The 23,986-nt window shown below is 43.4% G+C and overlaps 1 protein-coding gene across 1 annotated transcript in view; it reads right to left on the bottom strand.

Moving 5' to 3' along the window:
• Positions 1-12,423: 12,423 nt before the first annotated feature.
• FBXO32 (F-box protein 32) overlaps positions 12,424-23,986 on the bottom strand; it is a 36,874-nt gene continuing 25,311 nt past the window's right edge. The window contains exons 7-9 of the mRNA XM_061123255.1: positions 19,558-19,740; positions 18,376-18,519; positions 12,424-17,756 (exon numbers count right to left, since the gene is read on the bottom strand). Coding sequence (XP_060979238.1) covers positions 17,667-17,756; positions 18,376-18,519; positions 19,558-19,740 — 417 coding nt within the window. The 3' untranslated portion in view covers positions 12,424-17,666. The remainder of the gene's footprint in view (positions 17,757-18,375; positions 18,520-19,557; positions 19,741-23,986) is intronic.

Genomic DNA, 23,986 nt, shown 5'->3' with positions numbered 1-23,986 from the left:
TTTAAAATTGGATCGAAAAATGTGTGCGAGTGTTTTTAAAGAGTCCAGAGCCAGACTTCTTTTTTTGTTGCAAGTTATTTTAGGACTTATATTTTATCGGTTGCTGTTTTGGAAAAAAGGACTTTCGCCTCTGCGTTCCCGGAAGTGCCCAGTGAAGTGAGTGTGCATTCTGGATTTAGACAGCCCAGGTTTGAATGCAGTTCCACTGTGTCCCTGGCCAAGCTGCTCATCCTCTTGTACTTCAGTTCTGTCTATAAAGAGGGGGCTAATAAGTAGTGCCTATTCCATAGATTTTTGAGATAATCAACCATTTCACATGCTTAGAACAATGCCTTGCTATTCAATATACAAGTAGCAAAAATAACCACAGCTAGAAATATTGAATACTAGCAAAAGTGTTCAGCTTACTCTGTGCCAGGTACTTTTCTACATAAAACAGCTCTCTTTATCCAACCAGCCATTCTATAAGTAGATGCTGTTATTATTCCTATTTTATAGATGAGGAAACTGAAACATAGAAAAGTCTATTTGGTATAAATATTCTTGTGTCTCTGCTGAACCTCATATAAACCTGGTTGTAGAGTATTAAAATTATCGGTTTATATGCCTGGCTCTCCTCCATAAATATGTGGGCTCCTCAAATATGATAACTCTAGCTGTCTTTATTTTTTCCCCCTGGGCGAGGTTCTCATTAGTTATCCACTTTATACATAATAACTGTGTATATGTCAATCCTAATCTCCTAATTTATCATAGATCTAGTACCAGACACACAGTAATAATCTTAAATACATTAGAAGGAACTTAGTGGGAAGTGTCAGTTTGGGGCATCAACATGAAAATACATTTTTTCAGTATTGGCTCCCAACCGTTGTTATATGGTTCTTTCCGAAGCTTCATGGGAACAGCTTCCTTGATGACCTTCAGGCCAAATTATGCAGTTGTTCATTTCCCTCTGGTTATTAGCAGTTTCATTCCAGAACTGGGCTTCAGCCTGATTTATTTGATAACGTCTCTCTCTGATTTCCGCCGTAGCTCTCCTCCCGGCCCGGCCAGTGCAGCTGTGACTGCAGTCGCTCCTGGTTTCCTCGTGGCTGTCTCTCCTCCGGAGCTTAGGTGTGGGTGGGCGGTAGGAGGGTGACGTCAGGGCGACATTTGCCTTACTTGGCAGTCCAGGGTGAGGTTTCCATTCTCTCTACAGGGGCGGTTGCTGTCTCTCCAGCTGCTTGATCATCGGTCCTCTCTCGGGGGCGGGTTCTCAAGGCTGGGTCTTCCATGGTGTGTGAGGGCTGGTTCTTTGCAGGCCCTTTGGGAAACTCTCCCTCCCCGACACCCTCCCCAGCTCAGAGAGCTGCCTTCAGTTGCAAACTCTTCCCCTGACCCTACTTCAGTTCCTGCCTCTTCCATGGCTGCAGGGGCCACTGACCTGGGGGACACCCCTTTTAAAATGGTTTTTTTTTTTTTTTATTGTGGTAGAAGTCACATAATATAAAACATACTATTTTGACCATGTTTAACTGTACAGTTCAGTGGCACTCAGGACATTCACATTGTTGTGCGACTCTCACCATCGTACATCTCTGGAGTTTTTCACCTTCCTAAACTGGAACTCTGTCCCCATTAAACTCTAAGTCCCCATTCCCCCTTCCCACCCTCCACCCCTCAGCCCCTGGCATCTTCTGATGTGCTTTCTGATTGTGAATTTTTTTTTTTTTTTTGGTGAAGAGGATGGGATCTGACTCTATGAATTTGACTATTCTTGGTCATTGTTGTTCCATCGCTAAGATGTGTCCGACTCTTTGCGACCCCATGGACTGCAGAATGCCAGGCCTCCCTGTCCCTGATTATTCTAGGTACCTCATATAAATGGACTCAAACACTGTTTGTACCTACTATATACTGGAATGCATTTGTAAGGTTAACTTAATATATATGGGGATCCTCTTTTAATGAGGTGCAGAGAGGATGACTCAAGCCCAGTTACCTTCTTAGTGTCCACTCCACCCTGGGGAAATGTGCACGCCCTTGTGTGCCTCTGGGGACGTTGCAAGGTGCCTTGCCACCCCTCCCTCTCCCAAACCAGTGTCCTCTCCAAGTCTGTCTTCCCCTGCCCCAGTTAACAGTTGCAAGTAGGGAATGAAATGCTGGTCTTCTACATCATTGGAACTCCTGGACTTTATGAATGATTCCCCTGGAGTCCCAGTGGAGGAGTGGGGGAGGATATGGGCTCTTCCCATGAACACTGTCCTCCCCTCTCTTCACTCTTCCTGTTACACTGACTCAGAGGGTGGAGGGAATTCACTTGATTCTGGCCTCTCCATAAGCCCTTCAGGGTGGTGGCTGGCTCCAGCTGTTGGATTTACAAGGTCAGAATACTCAGTGCCATTTGTCCTTTGCACTGGGTTTTATCTCAAGTCCTGGGACTTCATTGTGGCTTCGTTGTTCACAATAGCCAAGACAGGGAAGCAAACTAAGTGTCCATTGGCAGATGAATGGATAAAGATTATGTGATATATAAATATATGCATATGTATTTTATATTATATATAATATATAAGTTGAAGCTCCAATACTTTGGCCACCTGATACAAAGAGCTGATTCATTGGAAAATGAATCTTTCCCTGATGGTGGGAAAGATTGAAGGCAGGAGGAGAAGGGGATGACAGAGGATGAGATGGTTGGATGGCATCACCGATTCAGTGGACACAAGTTTGAGCAAGCTCCGGGAGATGGTGAAGGACAGGGAAGCCTGGCATGCTGCAGTCCATGGGGTCACAAAGTTGGACACGACACAGTGACTGAAAAACAAAATAATATAGATAAATATATACATTATATAAAATATATTTTAATATCCTATATTAAAAATATGTAATGGAATATTATTCAGCCATGAAAAGAAAAAAGAAAATCTTGCCATTGGTGACAACATGGATGGACCTTGAGCACATAAATTAACATTATGCTAAGTAAAATAAGTAGACAGAGAAAGACAAATGCTAGATAATCTCACTTATATGTGGAATCTAAAACAGCCAAACTCACAGAAGTAGACAGGAGCTGGGAGCTGGAAGAAATGGAGAACTGTTGGGTAAATGGTACAGACCTCCAGTTGTAAGATGAATAAATTCTGGGGTATAGCCTGAGTTAACAATGTATTAGATACTTGAAAGTTGCTCTGAGAGTAAATTTTAAATGTTTTCACCACAGACATCTAAAATGGTAAACACATGAGGTGATGAAGGTGTTCAGTTCAGTTCAGTTCAGTCACTCAGTTGTGTCTGACTCTTTGTGACCCCATGGACCACAGCATGCCAGGCTTCCCTGTCCATCACCAACTCCCAGAGCTTACTCAAACTCATGTCCATCGAGTCAGTGATGCCATTCAACCATCTCATCCTCTGTCATCCCCTTCTCCTCCTGTCTTCAATCTTTCCCAGCTTCAGGGTCTTTTCTAATGAGTCAGTTCTTCGCATCAAGTGGCCAAAGTATTGGAATTTCAGTTTCAGCATCAGTCCTTTCAATGAATATTCAGGACTGATTTCCTTTAGGACTGACTGGTTGGATCTCCTTGCAGTCTAAGGGACTCTCATGAGTTTTCTCCAATGCCACAGTTCAAAAGCATCAATTCTTCAGCACGCAGCTTTCTTTATAGTTCAACTCTTGCATCCATATGTGACTACTGGAAAAACCATAGCTTTGACTAGACAGAACTTTGTTGACGAAGTAATGTTTCTGCTTTTTAATATGCTATCTAGGTCATAGCTTTTCTTCCAAAGAGCAAGGGTCTTTTTAATTTCATGGCTGCAGTCACCATCTGCAGTGATTTTGGAGCCCAAAAAATAAAGTCTGTCACTGTTTCCATTGTTTCCCCATCTATTTGCCATGAAGTGATGGGACCAGATGCCATGATCTTCGTTTTCTGAATGTTGAGTTTTAAGCCAATGTTTTCATGATGATGTTTAAGCCAACTTTTTTTGATGAATGTGTTAACTAACCTAATTGTGATATCATGTAACAATATATTGGGTTGGCCAATATTTGTTAATATTTTTCCATAAGGTGTTACAAAAAATCATAACATCCAATGTATCAAATCATTATGTTGTATACTTTAATGTTGTGTGACATTGTGTTGCTGTTGTTTAGTCACTAAGTTGTGTCTGACTCTTTGTGACCCCATGGATTGTAGCCTGCTAGCCTTCTTGGTCCGTGGGATTTCCCAGGCAAGAATACTGGAATTGGACACAACTAAACAACAACAAAAACCACAGAAAGGAATGAAATATTGCCATTTGCAGCAACATGGGTAGACCTAGAGATTATCACACTAAGTGATGTAAGTCAGATAGAGAATGACAAATATCATATGATATCACTTACTAACAATACAACTGAATTTACTTACAAAACAGAAACACAGACATAGAAAATAAGCTTATGGTTACCCAAGAGGAAGCGAGGGGGGAGGATAAATTAGGAGCATGGGATTGACAGGTACACACCCCTATATGTAAAATAGATAACAATAAGGATTTACTGTATAGCACAGGGAACTATATATTCAATATGCTTTAATAATCTCTAATGGAAAAGAATCTGAAAAATAACACATAAATATTTTTATATAACTGAATCCCTTTGCTGTACACCAGAAACTAGCACAATATTGTAAATCAATTATAGTTTAAAAATCACATTCATGTCAAAGCACTTCAGAGTTGTGAAATGCCTGACTAGAAAGAGGGGCAGATGTTAACCGGGAGAGGGGAGGCGGGAGCTGTGTTCATACATAGGAGGGCGACGGACCCAGGGCTGAGCTCTGTGTATAATCTTTTCTCATCTACTGGGGCGAGGCTGTGAGCACAAGCCAAGAAGTTGTTCAGTTACTTGCTGGCAAGTTTCCCTCTATAAGACCATTTGGATGTCAAGGCTAATGAAGGTTTAGCCTAGGGACCCTGGGCAGCTGGTGCAGGAAATATTTCACAAAGACTCTTCATAAGGTATAGCACTAGGCACTGTGGGGCAAGAGGAGCTGCAGAGTCATAAAAGGACACCAGGTTTAGGGTCAGATTTGAGCTTAGAACCTATCTCTGTGGTTTAGGAACTGTGTGACCAAAGTGTGTGATAGTAAATATTTAAAAGAATCAGCTCTCCAAATAAGAAAAAAAGTTTTGATTTGTAGTTCTTCCTGACTTTTGAGATGGAAATATTCCCACTATGGTTGACTGTAAGTTACTAACATGCTACTGAATGTGGAGTTGAAAAAAGTTGAATGCATTCAGCTCAGCTCTCATGAGCCATTTCCAGCCTACCAGATTGTGTGATTTTGGACACATCATCTAATTTTTCTGAGCCTCCCCGGTTTCCACACTTGTGAAGTGAGGATAATATTCAATACTAGTATCTCTCTTACAGGGCTGCTATGACAGTTCAAAAGAATAATATATTTGAAAGCATTTGGCCAAGAGTAGGATTCAGTTTATTATTGATGTTGCATCTGGGCTTTCTCATTTCTTATTACCTAGGAGTTTATAAAATTGAAAGGATTTAAATCCAAGAAAAATCCTAACTGGTGGAGGGTGTGTAATGTCTGCTGCAGAAGTTGGAGAGGGGATGGAGAGACTGTTGGAGAAGCAAGAAATAAAACAAAAAGACAAAATAAACTAGTTTCATCTGAACTAATATATGATTTCCTAAAATCTCAAAAGATTATATGAAATAAAAGGGACCTAGAGATAGCTAAACCAACCCACCTTCTTTCCTATTACAGATGAGGAAACTGAGTCAGAGAGTGGAAGTGGCTTCCCTCAGGTTTAGCCCAGCTGCAACAGAGCCCCGAGTGGAAGCCGGCTCTGCTGACTGGCTATTCGGGACTCATCTGTGGGTCCAGTTCTTTTCAGCTTGTGCTTGTTGGCATGAGCAAAGAGTGATGGAAATCTCAGGCTTCCTTTCATACTATTCAGGAAAAGTGATTTGACTCAATTATCAGAACAGTTCATTAAACCAGTGGTCTCCAAAGTGAGAGGCTGGAAGAAAAAAACCCCAAAACTACTATTGATTTTTCTATTAAAGAGTGAGACGTCAAGCAATTATCTTCTGCCAGGGAATAATCTTGTGTCATTTCATCGAAGGAATTACTCAGACAGGTGTGGGCAGGGTTAAGGGAACACAGAAGATGCTAAGGCCCCCAGAGATGAGCAACAACGAGAATTACTTCTCCCAGGTTTGGAGAGAAGCCTAGGGATGGCTGGAACCGTAAGGAGGAGGGATACAGTTTCTGCCAGGGACCAGGGACCAGCCAGGAGAGAGCAGGCAGGAATGACCCTGAACTCTTTCTCTGCTCTGGTCTCTGCCAGCACCTCCTATTGGACAAACCCAACCAGATGCCAACTGGCAAGAGAGTCTGGGGGATGTAGGACTCTTTGCGGTCAGCCTCCTAGGGCACTGAGCTCGGCAGAGAAGCGGAGAATGTATCTTCAGGGTCAAGCAGAGAACAACTAGCACAAAAGCCTTAAAGATGTTTAATGTCTGGGTTGATAGTGGTCCTTTCCATCCATCCATCAGACATCATTCAGTACCCAAGGCACTTTGGTCCCAATGAGGAGTGGAAGGCAGTGGAACCCAAAGTTGATCAGTGTACTGTAACATATTGCAACTTCTGTATGCCCAACTAAATGGATTTGTGGATTATAGTATCTAGTCTGAAATAAGCAAAATCTCACAAAATGGGCGAATGCTTTAAGAAGTTTCCTAGTTTCTTGCAAAGAAACAGCAGAGTGAAGATACTGTTGCAGATGCCAAGAAACACAAAAGTGTGAGCACTGACATTGCTTTTCACTGGCTGCATTAGCTCAATGATAAGCTAATGAAATTGAATTGAAAATTGGCCCAAAAGTTCATAATGGTCACAGCTATTTGGAATATGGATTTATGTCCATTATTACTAATAATGAGCCTCCTCCTATGTGTGCACTATGCTTTGAAATATTAATTAATGATAATAGTGCTTGCCAATACTTCATAAATAGATAAACACACGTATTTTGGTTTATGCTTAAAAAATATTTACTGATGCGATGGTTGGAGACCACTGGTTTTAAATAATAAACAAAGGCTAGAATTGCGGGGGTCATTGATTTAGTCATTGTGTTTCTCTTGAGAGATAGTGAAGGCTACATGGTTTTTCTGCTTAGAAGACATAATACAAAAAAACAAAATAAAAGGGAGAGTGGGCTTGTGAATAATAACAACAAATGTTTATAAGTAAGCTTATGTGTTAAGCACTGCTCTAGCCACAGAAAAACCATGTAAAATGCATCAACTCAATTACTGCTCACAGCAATTCCATGATGTGGGTACTGTCATCATTCCCATTTTACAGATAAGGGGACTGAGGCAGGTCAAGGTTTTAGTACAGTGTTTGGTACAGCCAGGAAGAGGTAGGGTGGGGTTTGAACCCGGGAAGTTGACTTCAGATTCTTTGCTCTTCATCTCTAGGCCTTGTTGCCTCTTTGAAGGAAGTAGGGGTTCCATGGAGTAATTTTGAAATTAAGAAAAAAAAATTGCAAAGTAAAATTAAAACAATTGAATGCAAGTTTTAAAAGTACAGAGACAGGACAGTCACTCAAATGTTCTTCTGTGGGTTAAGAGTGACTCTTTCCTTGTGCTCTTTGGCATCTGCCAAGTATGATTTTCAGGATGTGGTAGCTGGCTAACTGCCTCTGGTAGCCACTAGATTCCGCTCTCCTCTGGGTTTTTCCTCTTGCCCTCTGAATCCTTCCTCTAGACTTGCCTTGCCCTTATTCTCTTTCTAGGAGCTCGTATTTTTTTAGGGTTCTCCAGAGGAATAGAACCAATAGGAGGTACTGGTCTCTCTCTCTCTCCATCTCTCTATAGATAGTAATCCCTCCCCCAGATATATTAATAGATATGTAGAGATAGATTTTATTCCTTAAAATAAAATATTTTGTTCTTTAAAATCTATCTATACAGATTTACTTATTCATTTAAAACTCATGTGATCATTGTTTTTCAGTTTTCATCAAACCAGTCAATCCTAAAGGAAATCAGTCCTGAATAATCATTCAGTTCAGTTCAGTCACCCAGTCGTGTCCGACTCTTTGCGACCCCATGGACTGCAGCACGCCAGGCCTCCTTGTCCATTGCCAACTCCTGGAGTTTACTCAAACTCATGTCCATTGAGTCAGTGATGCCATCCAACCATCTCATCCTCTGTTGTCCCCTTCTCCTCCTGCATTCAATCTTTCCCAGCATCAGGGTCTTTTCAAATAACTCAGTTCTTCACATCAGGTGGCCAAAGTTTTGGAGTTTCAGCTTCAGCATCAGACCTTACAATGAATATTCAGGACTGATTTGCTTTAGGATGGACTGGTTGGATCTCCTTGTAGTCCAAGGAACTCTCAAGAATCTTCTCCAATACCACAGTTCAAAAGCATCAATTCTTTGGTGCTCAGCTTTCTTTATAGTCCAACTCTCACATCCATACATGACTACTGGAAAAATCATAGCTTTGACTAGATGGATCTTTGTTGACAAAGTAATGTCTCTGCTTTTTAATATGCTGTCTAGGTTGGTCATAGCTTTTCTTCTAAGGAGCAAGCGTCTTTTTAATTTCATGGCTTCAGTCACCATCTGCAGTGATTTTGGAGCCCAGGAAAATAAAATCTGTCACTGTTTCCCCATCTATTTGCCATGAAGTGATGGGACCAGATGCCATGATCTTAGTTTTCTGAATGTTGAGTTTTAAGCCAACTTTTTCACTCTCATTGGAAGGACTGATGCTGAAGCTGAAGCTCATTGGAAAAGACCCTGATGCTGGGAAAGATTGAAGGCAGGAGGAGAAGGGAATGACAGAGGATGAGATGGTTGAATGGCATCACCAACTCGATGGACATGAGGAGCAAGCTCTGGAAGTCGGTGATGGACAGGGAAGCCTGGTGTGCTGCAGTCCATGTGGTCACCAAGAGTCAGACATGACTGAGTGACTGAACTGAATATTTATTTAAAATTTTATTTATTTATTTGGCTGCACTGGGCCTCAGTTGTGGTTCACGGGCTCTTTAGTTGTGGTGTGCAGACTCTTAGTTGTAGCATCTAGTTCCCTGGCCACGGATGGAACCTGGGGCCCCGCATTGGGAACTCAGAGTCTCAGCCACTGGGCCACCAGGGAAGTCCCTGAGTTCATGGTTCTGATGGGCTGCTCCAGTGCGCAGGACACTGCTGCTTCATAAACATGGCTTATTGGCGAGAATTTGAAATGCTGGGTCTCTGGATGCTTCTTGGCCAGAAGTGTGATTGGCGTCAGCCTCAATGAAGCCCGTGTAGAGCGGGAAGGAGGCAGCTTCACACCTGCCCCCAACAGGCGTAGCCCTGCGGTCCAGCTCTCGCAGGTCCATGTATCAGGGTGGCCAGAGTGACTGGGTGCTGACTTAGGCTGTGCCTTTCATGGCAGACAGTTCCCCACTCAGCGGGGGACGGGGGACATGGAGCAGAAGGATGAGTGGGAATTTATCTGAAGGGGCAGAGCTAGAATGTCTGCTAGGTTCTCTGTCTTAGTTTCCTGTGTGGCTGTAACAAGCTACTGCAAACTCAGTGGCTTAAGACAACACAAATTCATTAGAAGGCCAGAAGGCTGACACAGGTCTCTCTGGGCCAAGGTCAAGTTGTCAGCAGGGTGACATTCCCTTCTGTAGGCTCCAGGAAGCGAAGTCGCTCAGTCGTGTCCGACTCTTTGCGACTCCATGGACTGTAGCCCACCAGGCTTCTCTGTCCATGGGATTTTCCAGGCAAGAGTACTGGAGTGGGTTGCCATTTCCTTCTCCAGGAGATCTTCCTGACCCAGGGATTGAACTCAGGTCTCCAGTGTTGTAGGCAGATGCTTTACCGACTGAGCCACCAGGGAAGTCCGTAGGCTCCAGGGGTGGATGCTTAATCCTCGCCTTTTCCAGGTTGTAGACTTTGATCTCATTCCTTGGCTCTGAGGGACCATTATTCCACCCACCAGTGTAGCCTTATGCTTTCCATTTTAAAATAAGCTATTAGTGTAAGATGATTTTTAATGGAAAGGTATAATAATTTCACTAATTTTAAGAATGCTGAAGTTTTTCTTTGAAAGAATTTGAGATATATTTATGTTTAACTTACTAAATTTATAAGTTATTAATTAACTTGGGAATGTTTTGCTTATTAGGATTGAAGCTTCTGTGAGCAGGTATTTGAAGTGCTTACTTTTTAAAAAAAGCAAATGCATTAGAGTTATAATTGCAGTTTTAAAACGTTTAAAAGAATTTTTATTGTTTGTCAAAGGGACTTGTTTAGTCTGTTCAATGTGAGTTTCTCAGAGAATAATAAAAGGCCCTCTTATTTCGTATGAAAATTTACTAGACTTATATTTGCTTGAACTTAAACTTTAATGAACACTAGGTCTCCACATTTGTTACTTTTTCAACTGCCATTAATTTGTAACCAAGATGCTATAAATAGGTCTACGCACATAAACTCAGGCTGATACTTATTCTAGTCTAGGGTTAAGTCTGTGGTCCTAAGTGAGACTTTCACAAGCATTTTGTGAATGTATGTGTGGATTTATTCATTCATTTGGCCCAGGCACTATGCTAGGTACAAGTAAGATTACGGTGTAACAGAAAATATAGTGTTAGTCACTGAGTCCTGTCAGACTTTTTGTGACCCCATGGACTGTGGCCCTCCAGGCTCCTCTGTCCATGGAATTCTCCAGGCAAGAATACTGGAGTGGATTGCCATTCCCTTCTCCAGGGTATCTTCCTGACCCAGAGGTCAAACCCGTGTCTCCTGCATTGCAGGCAGATTCTTTACCATCTGAACCACCAGGAGAGCCCAAAAAGTGATACCAGAAGATGAGATTTACTCAGTTGGAGAAAGCTGCAGCTAGGAAATGGCCCTAAGGAGCAATGGATAATTATCAGACAGAGAGGCTGGGAAGAGCATTGTAGGAAGGTAGAACGACCTGAAAGAAGACTGCATGGCATGTGTAGGGAATGGTGAGATTTTGTGATCCTGCTGGGAGTTTTAAAAAAGATTCTAATTATTCTCAGGTGACTTTTATGTCAATTTCTGATGGAGTGTCAGTGTCAGGATCAGGGCATGTTCCAGAGTAAATGTGTCGAGTAAATCAGTCACCCCCGAGTTAGTCACCTGAGCAATCACACATAACCAACTGGGAACACAGGGCAGTTACTAACCTGATTCTCTTGTTGCTCAGGGAATCATAACTGCTAACATTTATTGAGCTCATATTATGTGCCCAGCTCCAGGCACTTTATAAGTATTAGCTCACTTAACCCTCATAGCCATAAGAAATAGATTTATTATCAAGAGTTGAAGAAATTGACACAGAGAAGGGTTAAGTGACAAAAGTCACACTGCATGTGGGTGACAGGACCATGATGTAAACCTTGCACAGGCTGTTTCCCCTTTCTGGAATGCTCGTGCCCCCATCTTCTGAAGCCAGCTCTTCTCATCTTTCAACATCACTTCCTCAGACGGCCCATTTCCACCCCACACCTTGTTATTCTGCACCTTAGTCCCTTGCTTTTTTCCCTTCATAGCACTTATGACAAATTAAATTTGTCCTCTACTTATTTTTTTGTCCCCTACTTGGACAGCAAGGAGATCAAACCAGTCAATACTAAAGGAAACCAACCCTGAATACTCATTGGAAGGACTGATGCTGAAGCTGAAGCTCCAATACTTTGGCCACCTGATGTGAAGAGCTGACTCACTGGAAAAGACCCTGATGCTGGGAAAGATTGAGGGCAGGAGGAGAAGGGGATGACAGAGGATGAGATGGTTGGATGGCATCACCGACTCAATGGACATGAGTTTGAGCTAACTCAAGGAGATGGTGAAGGTCAGGGAAGCCTAGGATGCTATGGTTCATGGGGTTACATGGAGTTGGACATGACTAAGCGACTGAACAACAACTTGTTTTTTTCTTTCCCACTAGAATCTAAATTCCATTAAGCTATAGACTCTATCTGTCTTGTTCACCATCTTATGCCCAGTGCCTTCACAGAGTCTATCATGGAGCAGCTCCTCAATAGATGTCTGTTGATGAGTAAATTAATACTGACTTTATTTTTTTTAATTTTTACTTAATACTGACTTTAAAGTTCACTATCCCCTAAGCATTCTATTTTATGAACAGTAAGTAGGAATATCCCATTTAAGCATAATACTGTATTTCTGATTCAGATTGGTACTCAGCAGCAAGCTTAGCTTTCTGTGTATTCCTAGAAAATTTTACATCAATGTTAAGTTTCTGAGAGTAGGAATATAAGCCTCACTCAGCAAAAGGTAAACATACTCAGTTTGATAAAAAACCAACTTGAATTGACACGCACCAAAAATGCACCAGTGTGTGTTGTTGGAAAAACATTTATTGCAATTCAGTGTCAAAAAAATTTTACAAAAATATGCCACCGTCTGGTACAAACAACTATAAAAAAATCAGTTCGTCATGCAAGAAGAGAGTGCAAATAATTTATACAGAAGGACTCAGTTCACACAATATTAAATAAACATCTCTGCATGTAATTGGTCTAACCTTATACTTTTAGTTAAAATGTTCAATCCCCTATAGCATTTTTCATTAAAAAAGTACTTGGAAAAAAAAAAAAAAGTACTTGAAAGCTTCTAAGCTTAGGATATGGACTTTCACATACACCTCCTCTAGCCAGGATGACTGGCAGTATCAGCAGAATAAAGATGGCGCCAAATGTGCTCAAGTGCAGAGCACAGCTTGGCGCCTTCTGTTTAACAGCCTTGTATATCATTAATTAAATTAAACATTTCTATACTCAAAGACAGAAAAAGTCATGTTCAAACTCCAGAAGTAATGTTGCAGCAGATGGAGTTTCAAGCCGTTCAGAGTTTTGAAGCAGCCATCCATTTTTGGCCAAATGGAGCAGGGCCTGAATTTTGAGAGATCTCTCAGAAAACTTTGTTTGCTGAGTTCAAGGATACTTTGAAAAATGTCTAGCAGACAAAGTCATGAATATCCTGGTTCCTTGCTCCTTGCCGCCTCATGCCCCCTTTGCTTGTGAGGTTTAGCAGAGAGTGACCTTCCACTGGTAGAAGCTCACTGGGTCTCACAGCAGGTACCAGAGGACCGGGAGATGGAAGGGATGGGGTAAATGTACCTCTTAGTCTAAGGGGAGAAGAAACCTGCTTGGTTACCACCAGAATCTTAGTTTCTAGAAAGCAATCCAGGTGCTCAGCGGTCATCTGTTTCAGGGGGCACCTCTACAATTAAAATCTGAGTACCTAGGGAAAAATGAATTTGTCAACACAGGCTGCTAACTTTACGGCAAGCAGGTTGTACTCACTAGTGTGCCGTACCCACAGCAGAGTCAGAGTTCTGTAAAAACATTAAGAGGCTCCTTAACTTCTCCAGGAAGAATCAGGGACTTCAAATGTTTTTAAATAGTGAACAGCCAGACACCTAACACTGGACCACCAATGTGGAAGTCTTGAGAGGAATCAGCTTTGGTGTCACGTGCGTCCAGCCACAACAAAAGGTGCTGCGGTAGGGGGCACAAAGTCAAGGCTCACAGAGTCCCAGGTTTATACTCAGGACCACTGTTGAGTACCAGCTGGGTTGAGGCATGTCTCCCAAATATTCTGGACCCACTACCTCATCTGGAAAGGCAGAAGGAATGCCAGACTCCATCATCGCTAACCTTCCTCCCAGCACTAAAGTCTAGCAGAGGAGTTTCCTTCCTCTGGAAAACCACGAGACTTGACTCTCCTTAACAAAACAGAGGAGAAAGCGTCTACAGAAACCGTGGAGTTGAAAGGAATTACGATCTTGTTTGTTGAAGACATCAAGGGCCCAAGCTATATCAAAGAGCCCCATCTCTGCATTTGCCTAGAGGTTCAGGGTGTTTCTGAGGTCTGTTTAAACACTAATAGGATTTTAGGCCAGCATCCAGTCAGAGGGATGGTTCACAGACTCTGAGAGTTGGAAACAGATTAAAACGAAAAAACACAAAAAACAACAGATGTCAACATGGAAAATGATGATAGAGTTTAGTTTAAAAAATTCACACATAAAATTACAGTTAAAAAAATTCACACATAAAATAGTGTTTGCATAGCAAGATGTAATTGCCCTACAGCCTGGCAGAAATATATAAACTCAGGTGCATATTTTATGATAAACATTGTATTGAACACTAAGCATGATATACTGTTGAAATGACTGAACTTCTTGCAAATCACACCACTTGTTTAGACAAATCAGATTCCAAGCCCCTTTTCTTCTCCCACATAAAAACAATGGAAACGAGGAGCCTGTGTTAATTGCAAGCTCCCAAACAGTTTTTGAAGAGAGAACTGTGGCAATAAGGTAATCACACTTGTTACCTTCCTTCATCATTGCCAAGTAAAGCCCTTTGTTGCCTTGACAGTTTTGCAGTATAAATCCAGCCCATCTAAAATATCTCCTCTGATCTACTTCAATATAAAATGGATCATGGCTAAACAGAGGTCATCTCACAACTGACCCTTCTGATCTCAAAACTGGAGATGTTTTCACATTGTAGTTTCTGCCACCACCCTCCCAGGTGACTGGTCCATCTGCTAAAAGTAACAGTGTTGAGTCATAATGTGATCTACTTTCAAATGTCTGGATCTTGCTATAAGTTGAGTCCTACGTGAGCTTCACATATTCTCCTTTCCTCAAACGCTGTGCCTTCTTCTCAAGAAACTCTAGGATTGTTGTTCAGAAATGTTCACATTGAAACAAATCATTACACTCGCGTGGATCAGCTTCTACTGTCCTGGACAAAAACTCTTTCCTTCTCTGGTACTCCCATATTCGACATCAATCTTGAATCCTCCTTTCCAGAGTTGCGGTGGGGATAGGTAGGCACAGCAGAGACAGTGCAGCATTCTGTCTTCTCCAGCACTTTCCACTGGCATGTCCCTTCTGGCTTTTTAGGCCAGAGGTTCTGAGACAGAGATCCTTTGTTTTTTGGTTTTTAGGTCAGGTTGTCATGGGAGGGTTTGCCAATAGAAATTCTATAGACAATCAGTGCCCAGGGAACAAGCATCTTCTTTTAAACTTTTTGGTTTTACTTATACGAGAGGCTCTGGCCACACTGCAGAGGTGCCCCGTGTCACCAGCAGAGATGCTCACACAGCTATGCTCTTTGTCCCCGCCACCCCCCGCTCATGCCCAAACCACAGCAGCAAAGACACACCACCGCTATTCCTTCCCCTCTCCCTCGCCACCTGCCATTTCTTTCCTTATTTTCCTCTTCCAAAGAAAGGGAATCACAAGTATTGGTTTCTTTTTTTTTTCCTTAAAAATTTTCCTTGACTCTGTCCACACCACCTCCAGTGATGTCAAAGGAGATGGGGAGAGTTTGGAGTCACGATCTGGGTGAACATTTCAGAAAACTGTAAGCCTGTCCCTTGTGGTAGGGTCATTTTGCGTAGCTGTTCTTGCTGCCTGGGGCCTGCGGTGTGGTCTTGAGCACCTCGGACAGTCCAAGTGATACTGGTTCCCCAGTTTCGTGCTGACAGTCAAAGCAGGCGACATTTCTGGAAATGTGAACCTGAAGGTGCTGAGGAGTGTCTGTTTACACCATCAGCATGAAGGCGCTGAGAACATGAGTTTGGGGCAAGATGTGAAAGGCTATGAATGCCCCAAGTTGCCAGAGTCAAAGGTTCCAGAGCCCTCACCACAACAACGATCTCAGCTCCACTCACATCTTTAAGGAGGCTGAGACCTTGGAGAGAACCTGCCTGAATTAGGGCAGAATGAGCCTTTGATTCCATAGTCTGGACCTGCATTCTCAATGTGACCTTGACTGGGGTGGGCAGGATCCTGTTAGGTGTCACAGTGGTTTGTGACCCTCCAGAGCTCAACCTTAACCAATATCTTATTCTTCAATATTTACTTTCCCTCAAAATTGAAATACAATTTACCTTTTTCTTCTTAGGGGGGTGATGATGAAAAAAAAGATATTGAGAAATCCATAGGCATAGGCCTTGCACAGTGAGGAACATCAACTAGTGGTCAAGTTCTTTTCCAGATACTGGTACTTGGGTTGTGCTTTGAGAAAGGGCATGAAGGGGTCCCTTATCACTAGCTGGTCCCTTGGCTTGTTTCTGTACATTCTTAACCATCTCTCCCCATTTCAGGTCACCCCCAATTCAATCCCTAAGAATACACTGTTGCTCAACATAAATGTGGACCAAGTTCCTATTTCTGCTTCACTCATTGGCCAAGATCATGGAGGGTGCCCACTTTACGTACACAAAAAAGGAAAGCAAATACAATTGCAAAAATATATACACTGTTGTAGAAAAGCAAAGTTCTATAAAAGGTAAAAAACAAAAACATTCCCCACTCCCTTCTAGGAATATTGACTCCTTAAGTCCTGAGATTTCCTTCTTCCACATATAACTACCTGTTGGTATTTGTCTAGCAAGTTCCCCTGGGGTTGAACTCAAAGTACCTCCATCCACTCCCTGTCTGACGAGAACACCAGGCTTTATCAACCTCATAAGAAGCCCTAGCTCAGGTTGACTAAATTTCGGCTGGATGTAAAGAAAACTCATCACCCATCAAGAAGAACAGCAGCTGATATGTAAAATCTGTTCTACAAGTCTTTATCAGGCCTCTGGCTCCAAACAGTCCCCAGAGACAGGCTTATCCATCAAGATACCCTAGGAAGCCCAGACAAGTCAAGAAGTTAAACAGGAATAAGAAAATCTTCATGGCTATTGGGTGACTCATTCCATTTTTCCTGCAGCAGGATTTCCTCTGGGACTGCTTTTAATTGGCCTTATGTTGCACGACATAAGCTACAATGTGAAAGGGAAAAAGGCATAGGTGCTTTGGGGTTTGTTCTCAAAGAGAAGAAACCCCAAAGAGTGTCCCATTCGTCTAAAAGGGAAGCCTGAAGCACGAGGAAGGATGCCTCCAATCTCTCTTCCTGTTTCAAATCACTTTTGATGAAGACACAAAACAGACAGAGACCGTCTACTGGACCATGCGGTTTGTCAGAGCGAGCGTTGCAGCTTTCCGAGGTAGACTATTGTGCGGTGTCTTCGGAAGATAAGGCCCTATCTATACCCATGTGGGTTTAAGATGAGTGGTGCTTCCATTGCCTTTGCCAAACAAACCCCAAATCAAAACCCAAAGCCCAGGGGTTTCTCACATGTAGTTTTTCTTCTTAATTTTTTTTCCCAACACATTTTCACATTGTAAACGAAGAGCGTTCTATTTTGTATTTGAGTTTTGCCCTCTCTTCCACAACTCTAGGGAACTATCAAGGAGTTGCAGTGAACTTCAAGAGAATTCCATTTTCACCGATGAAATAGAATTCCTGCCTTACAGTCTTGCTGGCAAATCGTTAGGAAAAAAAGTTTATTTACAGGATTTCTGTTTTCCATACCAATTCTAATGAGAAGTCCATATGCTTAAACTTCCAGCCAGCAGCTGTTCTCTCCCCTTCAGTGTCCCTTATCTCAGAAGTTTTGAGCCAATGTTTAACATGTACACTATTTACAAATCAAGTGTCCAAACTCTGGATTCCCAACCATCCAATCATCAGGGGAACCCTTCTGAAGTGCTGTCATGTGCTGGGATTCAGAACTTGAACAAGTTGATAAAGTCCTGGGGTGAAAGTGAAACAGAACAGCTCGCTGGGTTATTGGCTGTGCACGGGTGATCGGTGCCCTGGAAAGGAACATCACGGTTAGGTGGCCATTCTCCACAGCATCCCACTGGCTTGTGGTACCCTATGGAGTTGCTGCTGCCGCTGCTCAGTCGCTCAGTTATGTCTGACTCTTTTGCGACCCCACGGACTGTAGCCCACCAGGCTCCTCTGTTCATGGGGTTCTCCAGGCAAGAATACAGGAGTGGGTTTCCATTCCCTTCTCCAGAGGATTTTCCTGACCCAGGGATCGAACTCATGTCTCCTGCACTGGCAGGTGGATTCTCTACCACTGAGCCACCAGGGAAGTCCTGGCATTGCCCAACCTCAAAACAACATTCCTCTCTCAAGAATGCCCTGTATTATGCAAAAACCAAAGAGTGCTATATGTGTCTGTGTACCTGTGCACAGAGAGATGGGGGAATCTGGGGGCGCTGCAGGGAAAGCTGACACAGTGGGGAAAAGGAAATCAAAGTCTTTGACAGTTTCTCTCCCCAGGGCCTGCATCAGTCTTACCTTCGCCTTCACCTGGGGGCTACAACAGTGAAAGAGCATGAAAGCATTTGGCAACACAGTGCGGGTGTCATTGGCTCTTAGGGGCTGGGCTTGGGGGTGTGTGGCCACCGCCTCTGAGACACATACCTTCCAGGAAAGAATGTGGCAGTGTCTGCAGAGCTGAAGGGTGTCTCCATACTGCTCTTTCCGTGGGTAGCATCGCACAAGTTTAAAATACATCTTCTTCCAATCCAGCTGTCCTTTGTCAGACAAGATTAATCGCTTGCGGATCTAAGTATCAAACACATAAAAGTTGTTCTGAAAAGTTCTGCTCCTGCCTTCTTTCCCCACCGTTTTCATCTATACCCTGATGATAGCCAGGGAAAAAATAGCAGAGATATAAAAATGTAGCTTCTGATCTCTACCCAGTGAAAGAAACAATAGCTTTTAACCAGTCTTTAAAAGAAACAGGTGGTTGGTGACATCTTCTGGTGTTGAAAGTTTAGGTGATCTCCATAAACAACTTCAATCTTTTCACTGCTACAGACTTGAGTGATTATTTCCAGGGAGATGCAGTGACTGTTTGGCACAGTGGCTCTATTTTATATCTAAATATTAGTGGCTTCGTGAACAGACTCTGTTGAACTCACACTTCTATATAAAGAAGTTGGGGGAAAAAAAAATCCAAGGCAGTGTGCGGAAGGGAAAAAGGCCTAGAGCTGGTGTCCAAAGACCCAAGTTCAAATCCAAGGCCATTTTCCTCACCTGGAGAGCATGCCACTAATTTGGATATGTCATTTAGCCACTTCTGGCCTCAGTCCCTCTGTCTGTTTAAAGTGGGCATAATGTGCTCAGTCGCTCAATTGTGTCCGACTCACTGCAACCCTATGGACTTTGCAGCCCGCCAGGTTCCTCTGGGGTTTCCCAGGTGAGAATACTGGAGTGGGGTTGCCATTTCCAACTCCGGGGCTACCTTTCCCTGGGTTATCAGCATAAAATGAAATGACATCAGGAAAATCCTCTAGCTGTAAAATGTCATAAAAATGTAAGTTACTTTGTTATAGAAAAGAAGGGCTGTTGCCAATTTTATGAATTGTTTTCAGAGCAAGCTGTAAAATGGGAATGGGTTAAAACATAAGGTTTTTTTTTTTTTTCTTCTTGAATCACATAAAAGAAATCTCACAAGTATTATTTAGAAACTCCTCGGACTGCTTTCTAGTCAAACTAGGGAGCCCCCCAGGGTGGGTTTGAGAAAGATGCCAAGGAAGCTTGGCAGGGTGGCGGGCAGAGCGCGAGAGAAGGAAGGAACAGCCGCGGGGCCACACCGACCTGCCTCTCGGAGAAGTGGTACTGGCAGAGCTTCTTCCATAAGAGCCGGTCCTCGCTGAGCACGTGGAGGCCGGGGGCCACCTGGCCCAGGCTGACCAGGTCTCGCCCGTCGCTCAGCCTCTGCATGATATTCAGTTGTAAGCACAAAGGCAGGTCTGTGAAGGTGAGGCCTTTGAAGGCAGGCTGCGGGGAGAAGGACGGTGTTAAGTTGCAGGTCGGAGAGCAGCTAGGCACCAGGCAACACCCTCCAAGGATGCAGCTGTCCCCTTGTCCTCCAGCCTCAAGCTGGTTTACTGATCAGAGCAGCCATTCTCCCTGCCCTGAGTACAAGACAGGACCCATGACCGAGACGCACAAAGATCAGCCTGGAGCAGCTCTGGCCAATGGTGCCAGAGAAATTTTCCTAAGTTGCACAAAACTTTATGCTTAAAAAAAAAAAAGGAAATGTAGTTGACATACACTATCCCGTTAGTTCAGGTGTACTACATAGTGATTTGATATTTGCAGATGTTATGAAATGATCATCCAGTAAGTCTAGTAACATGTGTGCCCATATAAAGCTATTACAATATGATTGACCATATTCCTTATACTGTATATTACAGCCCCAGTGGCTCATTTGTTTTCTAATGGAGGTTTGTACCTCTTAATTTCCTTCACTGATTCACACTTTTACTGTGAAGTGCTAAGTTGCTTCAGTTGTATCTACCTCTTTGCAGCTCTAAGGACTGTAGCTCACCAGGCTCTTCTGTCCATGAGATTCTCAAGGCAAGAATACTGGAGTGGGTTGCCATACCCTTCTCCAGGGATGGAACCTGAATCTCTAATGTCTCCTGCATTGGCAGGCGGGTTCTTTACCACTAGCACCAACCGGAAAGATTCTAATATTGTGAGCTGGATTCCTGTGCTTCACTCAATTACAATAGTCCTGAAGGACTCACTGCCCTGGCAGGGCACCCCCCAACCCCAGCTCTCATGGCCTGCCTCCTTGTGACCACTGATCCCCCAAAACAGGCTTTCTCACTGGTCCCCAAACACTGCCCAGAAGGCAGTCACTCTGTCCAGGCCTCTGCTCATGTACAAGTGACTCTTCTCAGATCAAGTTCAATCTCGTGCATGCTAAGTCGCTTCAGTCGTGTCCAATTCTTTGCAACCCTGTAGACTGTAGCCCACTAGGCTCCTCTGTTCATGGGGATTCTCCAGGCAAGAATACTGCAGGGGGTTGCCATGCCCTCCTCCTCCAGGGGATCTTCCTGACCCAGGGATCAAACCTGTGTCTCTTAAGTCTACCTGCATTGGCAGGTATTGTTTTGTTTTGTTTTTAACCAGTAGCGCCACCTGGGGAGCCCCTGTTCAAACTCACCTCCTCTGAAAACTGCTTTTGTGTCTCCCTCAAGTCTTAGGCACTGCATCTTCCTAGAATTCCTATGATCTCTTTCAGATACCATTGTCTTTTTTGGCTGCACCAAGGGGCATGCAGGATCTTAGTTTCCTGACCAAGGATTGAACCCTAGCCCCCTCCACTGGGAATGTGGAGTCTTACCCACTGGAATACCAAGGAAATCCCCTCTTTTAGAACCCATCTCCAAAAGAAAGCTTAATGGAACATTCCTGCTAGGATATAAATTCCACAGAGGCAGAAATTTTTGTGGTTTTTCATTGCTATGTCTAGAAGAGTCTAGAAGTGTGCTAGGATATAGTAGGCACTCAATAAATATTTGTGGAATAATGAAAATAAAGTAATAATTAAACAGGTAAAAACAACCACAGTAGAAAGACTCTGTACTAGTGTGTGTGTGTGTACACATGTATGGACACTTTGGGAAGGGCTGGTCAAGAATCTTTCAGCCTAAAGATCCATCTGTTTAGGCATCTCTATTGAACCTTAGGCTCCGTGGAACATTTTGAAAACTACTGATCTGTGGAGAACAAACACATTGGCAATTAATCATGAGCTCTTCTAGAAGCTTCTTCTATTATATCCTTGCATTTATAGTTAAGCCCTTTATTGTTTAAATTTGGATGAGCTTATGTTAGCCTATCCAGACCGAGATCCTTGAAGCCAAGAACCAAGCTTGTAACCCTCGCAGACTAGTCTAGCACAAAAACCCTCTTCTGGCGCTGGACTTGCTGCAAGGGTGAGAGACCCAGAACATATGCAAATTATTGGAGAACAAAGGTTAAATGCCACCAAGGAGACAAGCAGAAAGTGCTATGGGAACCATCTGTACAGAAGGTCCTCGGTAGTGCTTGTTGCTATTTCTTGAACAGCAACTAGCTTCTGCCATCTGGATAAGAAGTCAGCACAAATCGCTTGAGACCAAGACCGTGGTTCTTTGTCCTTCCCATGCAAGTCCTGGGTGAGCTCTTGAACTTGAACTAGTGACATTTTTAGCTCAGTGTTCTATCACCTCTGGAGGTCACAAGAGGGAAAAAAAAAACAACACAAACAAACAAGATGAAGAAACCTTTCCTTAGTTCAGGGGAAAATATCCTGGGAATGGGTATTGAGTTCCCCCCTTGAAATCTTAGCTAACTAAACTCTGTACGAGGCATGTCAAGGCTGGACCACACAAGATTCCAGGGGGACACACAGTGTCAGCAATTCCCCTCTCCTGTGCCCTGCCGTGTCTTTGCAAAGCAGGACAGGCGTGGAGAGGGAAGGTGGGCAGTCACAGGGTGCCCTGGGACGTTGGATGATGAAGAAGAACAGGAGGTGGCGTGGGAGGAACATGGGATGGAGCAGCAGCAGATGGAGATCCCATGGGAAATCTGGGTCTCAAATTCTGTCTGGTAAAGAAACTGCCTGCAATGCAGGAGACACAGGTTCAATCCCTGGGTGGGGAAGATCCCCTGGAGAAGGGAATGGCAACCCATTCCACGGCCTGGAGAATTCCATGGACAGAGGAGCCTGGCAAGCTATAGTCCATGGGGTCGCAAAGGGTCAGACATGACTGAGCGACTAACACTTCCTTTCATACTTCCTTCGTGTCCAAAATGAGTAGGCTTAGAAGTCTCTGAGGATCCCCTCCAGCTCCAACCATCTCAGACTCGAAGTAGCATCAGCCTCCTAACCCGTCAGAAGTGTCTCTGACTTGACAATTTATATTGCTCAGGCTGCCGGGCTGAACTTACAATTGTTTGCAGAATTCAGGACTTTGCTGGACTGCAGAAGGTCCTAGACCTATTTGTCATTTATCATCTGCGGCTGATCATATGAGCCAATAAAACTGCCATGAGATTTTCTTTTTGTTTCCAGCACTTCAAAGCATCTACTTTTTTGGTTAAAACTCCCAAGCCAATTATTACATGAACTCCTATTAAAGTCCACTTGGCAATTTCACTCTTAAATTTTCAAACCTGAACTTTTCCAAAATCCTTGCCCAGACCCCATGCTGAGCCTTTACTCCTGATAAATGATTAACTGCTTGCGTACCTTCTTCTATTTGAATATAAACATATTAAAGAAAAAGAAGTCACTCTTGCTCCCCCTATCAAGTGTTTGGCTAAAAATCCTTTTATATTCACCCTGCCTTCCCTGCCCCCCGACGCTTCCAAACTCTGCCTTGCTCACAGCACACTGTGATTCTGTGTGATTCCCCCCACCAGCCCCCTGCCCACCGCAAGCCAGTTCTCTTCGTGTTTCTCCCTTTTATTATTTACTATATTAATTATTTTGCCAATAAAAATTGGCTCCATAGAATGAGATAGGAAATTCTGAAAGAAAACAAGATTATGTGCTGGGGAGATACTGATAGAACTTTGGCAAACAGAAAACAATGACTGTAAATGTCACCTTAACATTTTCATGTAATAACATACTTCTCTTTGGTCCAAACTGTTAAAAAGTTTTAAAATACAGTCCACACTGAAGTAATTAAGTCCCTTGGGTTTCCCTGGTGGCTCAGATGGTAAAGAATCTGCCTGCAACGCAGGAGACCTGGGTTCGATCCCTGGGTCAGGAAGATCCTCTGGAGAAGGGAATGGCAACCCACTCCAGTAATTTTGCCTGGAGAACTACATGGACAGAGGAGCCTGGTGGGCTACAGTCCATGGGGCTGCAGAGTCGGACACAGCTGAGCGACTGACTTTTTTTCTGTCCACCCCCACTTTCTCGCTCTCTCTCTGTCCATCTTTCTTTCCTCTGGAGACGTGGGCATTTCTGTGAAAAGCACTTCAGAGCTCTGTGGGTTCCCAGCACTGCTGTCAAAATAATGTAGCTGAGAGCCATGGAGGGTTGGGAAGGAGGGCATGAGGGAGCAGAGACTGATGGGTTTCTTAAGCCTCTGCAGACGGGCCTGGGTTCAGTCCATATCCTACTGGTGGGGAGGCCCCGGCCAGATTATTCTTAACCACTCAGTCTGATTTTTCTCATGAGACAATGCCTGGAAGTACTGAGCACAGTGGCCAGTTAATATTAGCTTTTATA

Source organism: Dama dama, chromosome 21 (genome assembly GCF_033118175.1).
Source record: "Dama dama isolate Ldn47 chromosome 21, ASM3311817v1, whole genome shotgun sequence".
Taxonomy (NCBI): domain Eukaryota; kingdom Metazoa; phylum Chordata; class Mammalia; order Artiodactyla; family Cervidae; genus Dama; species Dama dama.
This window is presented reverse-complemented; position numbering and strand designations above follow the sequence as displayed.